The sequence below is a fragment of the Colobus angolensis genome, unplaced genomic scaffold (genome assembly GCF_000951035.1).
Source record: "Colobus angolensis palliatus isolate OR3802 unplaced genomic scaffold, Cang.pa_1.0 Scaffold185, whole genome shotgun sequence".
Taxonomy (NCBI): Eukaryota; Metazoa; Chordata; class Mammalia; order Primates; family Cercopithecidae; genus Colobus; species Colobus angolensis.
In genome coordinates this window covers 1278377-1283317 of record NW_012114988.1, presented here as the reverse complement: position 1 = coordinate 1283317, position 4941 = coordinate 1278377, and the positions used below count along the sequence as shown (strand labels likewise).

Sequence of the window (4941 nt, the reverse complement as noted above, 5' to 3'; positions counted from 1 at the left end):
TGCCACTGGTTGACAGAAAGAGACTCCATCTCACCAAAAAAAAAAAAAAGAGTTGAAGTTCACTTTCCCTTCTGCTTTTTTGACTGGGCCAAAAGCTAGAGTTTGTGGTCACAGAGCAGAGCTTCCTCATCAGCAGCGGGCCTGCCTGGCTTTGTGCTCTCCCAAAAGGCAAGGAGAGTGAAGGTCTAACGAAGAACAAGAGAGTCCACCAGGAAACTGTGCTCACTCCACGCTTCCCCCAACACAAGTTGAAGTCCTAGGAGGTGAGGCAGGATGCTGTCTCCAGTGGTGGCAAGTAATGGGCTTTGGAATCAGACCAACCTAGTTTCCATTCCCATTCTGCCGCTTAGAAGCTGTAGGATCTTGGGCAACTCACTTCACCTCTCTGAAGCTCAGCTTCCTCCTGTGAAATAAGACAGGCTCTTGCAGGGTTTTTTGTGGCTTAGATTCAATAAGGAATGTGAGTGCCTCTAACATCTATGTGGTGCTGGGTGAGTGTCACCCTGCCTTTGTTTGTTCCCCTTTTGGAGAAGCTTCTGCTTTGACCCCATTTGGAAGATGACATAATTGGAGAAGTGCACACTGCTGTTCTCTTGGAAGAGGACAATAAAATATATCTGCCACCCAGGCTGAGGTAGATCAATTCCAACTTACTGCAGCCATTGCCACCCAGGCTTAAGTGACCCTCTGCCTCAGCCTAGCCTCCAAGAGTAGCTGGAGCAACATATGTGTGCCACCGCGCCTGGCTAACTTTCTAAGAAGAATTTGTAGTGACGGGTGGTCTCACTATGTTGTCCAGGCTGGTCTTTTTTTTTATCTTGAGATGGAGTCTTGCTCTGTTGCCCAGACTAGAGTGCAGTGGTGCAATCTCAGCTCACCTCAACCTCCACCTCCAAGGTTCAACAGATTCTCCTGCCTCAGCCCCCTGAGTAGCTAGTACTACAGGCATGCAGCACCACACTGGACTAACGTTTGTATTTTTAGTAGAGACGGGGTTTCACCATGTTGGCCAGACTGGTCCCGAACTCCTGGCTTCAGGTGATCCACCCGCATCAGCCTCCCAAAGTTCTGGGATTATAGGAGTGAGCCACTGTACCCAGCCATAAAGCTCATTTTGATCCACCAGATGAAGCCCTCCTCTGCCAGCATTCTGCTTCCCCCCATCATTAGGGCGGCCAGATCCTAATTGTGCATGTCGGCCTTGCCTTCTGCTGCTTGTGCACCTTCCCCACATTACACAAATCCTTACCATAATGTTGTGAAACACGCTGGGCACAGGATTCTCTCCCTGTTTCACAGATGGGTCTAGAGACTTACATGACTCAGCCAAGGTCACACTGCAAGCCCTGACATGGCCTAGAAACAGGCTTTCTCAGTCTCAGCACCAATTGACATTTGGGGCAGAGCAAGTGCTATTGCCCAGTGCATTGTTGGATATTTAGCAGCATCTCTGCTCTCTGCCTGCTGGATGCCAATATACATCAACCTCAGCCATGACACCCAACAATGTCTCCAGATGTTGTCAAATGTCTCCTGGTGGCTGAACCAGCCCCACTGAGAAATACCGCCTTCGAACACTGTGGGTTCAGCATGCCACCTTCATCTTTTCATTGAAAACACAACTCCTGGCCGGGCCCAGTGGCTTAACCTGTAATCCCAGCACTCTGGGAGGCCAAGGTGAGCAGATCACTTGAGGCCAGGAGTTTGAGACCAGCCTGGCCAACATGATGAGACCCGCGTGTCTATCAAAAATACAAAAATTAGCCAGGAATGGTGGCACATGCCTGTAATCCCAGGTGCTAGGGAGACTGAGGCAGGGGAATTGCTTGAACCCAGGAGACAGAGGTTGCAGTGAGCTGAGATCACACCACTGCACTCCAGCCTGGGTGACAGAGCGAGACTCCATCTCAGAAAGAAAAAAGAAAAGAAAAAGAAAACACAACTCCTCTCCTCAGTCTTACCCAGGGAGGAAAAAAAAATAGAAAACACTACTCCAAGGACCAGTAATTAGTATTTTTCTTCCTTCTCTAACACACAACATAATCTCTTCAAAACAGATGGAACCCATATTCCAATATCTACCTTTGGCATCTTTTTCAAAGTATTTCTAGGGTGACAGTTGGGAGGAAATGGGAAAAAAAAATATTTGGACACAAGCTCTTTTTTCCACTGGGCTTTGAGAAAATCCCCATCTTGCGTCCTCCCTGTATATCTCTCACTGATAAGTTCACTCATAAAACCAGGGCCTTATCGAGGGCCATGCTTACAGATCTCCCACAGACGCGCCATGATTAGGACCCTGCTGCTGTCCGCTTTGGTGGCTGGAGGTAAACCCTGTCACCCGGAGTCACTGGTTTCCCATCCCCTGGTGTACCTGGGAATGGGATCCTCCTGTCCTCCCCTCTCGCCCCCACCCAACCCCTACTGCATTCAGACGTATAATCATAAGAAAACTGGAATGGAGTTTCAAAGAATTGGAGCAAGGAGCAGGATTCTATGACCTCTTGGGATCTTTCTAGAACAAGGGTTTTCTATTTGGAGGTTCAGAATGCAGCAAGTGTAGTTTACATTGTGTGGGTCGCTGCTTCCTGGACTCAAGACCCTTTCCCTTTTAATAGCCCTCAGTTGTGGGGTCCCCACATACCCACCTTCTGTGACTAGAGTGGTTGGAGGTGAAGAAGCAACGCCCAACAGCTGGCCCTGGCAGGTGAGTCGACCACACTGTACTTCCCCCCGTCCCTGCCCCACTCCCTTTACATCCCCCCTTTCCTCTTCCACCATGGGGTCTACTGTGCTGGCAAAGTGAGGACTGATGGGACTCAGAGAGCAGCACAGGCAACTTCACCAATAAGATACATTTCCAGCTGGGCGCAGCGGCTCATGCCTGTTATCCCAGCACTCTGGAAGCCCAATCCGTGCAGTCCATGCCCTACTGTCACCTCCCTCCCCTCTGCTTGGCCGTGGCAGGGAATTGAAAAAGAGGGTAGGATGAATGAAGGAACATGAAGGGCGTGGAACAGCTTCATTAGAGACTTAAACAGTGTCAAATGTCACCACCTTAAAGTTCTTTTTATTGATTGATTTTTTGAAAGACAGGGTCTCACTCTGTCACCCAGGCTGGAGTGTAGTGGCGCCATCCCGGCTCACTGCAACCTCCGCCTCCTGAGTTCAAGCGATTCTCCTACCTCAGCCTCCCAAGTAGCTGGGATTACAGGCACACACCACCACACCCAGCTAATTTTTGTACTTTTAGTACAGACAGGATCCCATCATGTTTGCCAGGTTGGTCTCAAACTCCTGGCCTCAAGTGACCAACCCACCTCGGCCTCCCAAAGTGCTGGGATGACAAGCATGAGCTACGGTGCCTGGCCTCCACCACTTTAAAGTTCTACCCCACACCTGTTAACTGTCAATCTAAACAGAAACCTTTCTTTTTTTTTTTTTTTGAGACAGAACCTCACTCTGTCGCCCAGGCTGGAGTGCGGTGGTGCCATCTCGGCTCACTGCAGCCTCCGCCTCCCGGGATCAAGTGATTCTCCTGCCTCAGCCCCCTGAGTAGCTGGGATTACAGGCATGAGCCACTAGTGCCCTGCCTAGAAACCATTTTTTAGTCTGAAAAAAAAAAAGTGAGAAGCCAGCGGGCAGGATAGTAAGGTCCACTTATGCAATCTCATGTTCCCATGAGTGGATTTGGTCTTCAGGGGGAAACTAGACAAGCAGGAGACAAGATCACCCGCCCCTAGTGATCTCTTTCATTCTATTCATTTGCTTATTCACTCACTTGTTCAATCAGTAAGCATTTGTTAAAGACCCAGTGTGTACCAGGCACTGTTCTAGGTGTCTGGCACATAGCAGTGGGGGGAAAAATTCATGAAGCCTTTATTAAAGTGGAGGAGTGGCCAGCACAGTGCCTTAAACACCTGTAATCCCAGTACTTTTGGAGGCCAAGGTGGGCAGATCACCTGAGGTCAGGAGTTCGAGATCAGCCTAGCTAACATGGCGAAACCCCGTCTCTACTAAAAATACAAGTAAATTAGCCAGGTGTGGTGGGATTACAGGCACCTGTAATCCCAGCTACTCTGGTGGCTTAGACAGGAGAATGGCTTGAACCCAGGAGACAAAGGTTGCAGTGAGCTGAGATGGTGCCACTGCACTCCAACCTGAGCGACAAAGCAAGACTCCATCTCAAAAAATAAAAATAAAATAAAATAGAGGAGTGAGACAATAAACAACTGAATGGGTAAACTCATAACATGCCAGAAAATGAAAGATACTATGAGGAAGAGTAACGCAGAGCAAGAGGAAGGAAACGAGGGTGTCTGTGTGTGCCTATGTACACGAGCGTGCATGTACGTGTGTGCACACTGTTTGAAACAGCATGGTCATAGAATACCTCATGGAGAAGGTAACCTTGAGCAGAGACCAACAGGAAGTGAAGGAAAGAGCAACATCGATATTTACAAGAATATTCCAGGCAGGAAGAAGAGCCAGTGCAAAGGCCCTGAGGCAGAAGTGGGTTTGGTGTATTTGCAGAACTGCATGGAAGTCAGTGTGGCTGGAGGAGAGGACAGTAGGAGCCTACGGGGTCAGAGAGGCCACCGAGGGCCTAGTAGGTCATCAGACAGTTTCAGGATTTATAAGCTATAAAGGGGGAGCCACTGGAGGGCCTGAGCAGAGAAGAGAAGTCATCTGACTTCCATTCAAAAAGGGTCATTCTGGCTGCTGTGTTGAGAAAACGTGGGCGGGAGCGGGGAGAAGAGATGGGAGACTAGAGTGATCATTGAGAAGAGAGGAGGACTGGGACACGCAGTTGAGGTAGTGACCAAGGGGTAGCAACCGCTCCACATATTCCCAAGCTAGAGCTGATGGGATTTGCTACTGGACTGGAATGAGGGATAACAGGGAAAGACAGGAGCCAAGGATGACACCAAGGTTTGCGGC

The 4941-nt window shown here is 49.3% G+C and overlaps 1 protein-coding gene across 1 annotated transcript in view; it reads left to right on the top strand.

The window, feature by feature from the left end:
• Positions 1-2267: 2267 nt before the first annotated feature.
• The window catches only part of LOC105510238 (chymotrypsin-like elastase family member 2A), a 29950-nt gene continuing 27276 nt past the window's right edge, over positions 2268-4941 (top strand). The window contains exons 1-2 of the mRNA XM_011939911.1: positions 2268-2327; positions 2619-2707. Of these exons, the coding sequence (XP_011795301.1) occupies positions 2288-2327; positions 2619-2707 (129 nt within the window). The 5' untranslated portion in view covers positions 2268-2287. The remainder of the gene's footprint in view (positions 2328-2618; positions 2708-4941) is intronic.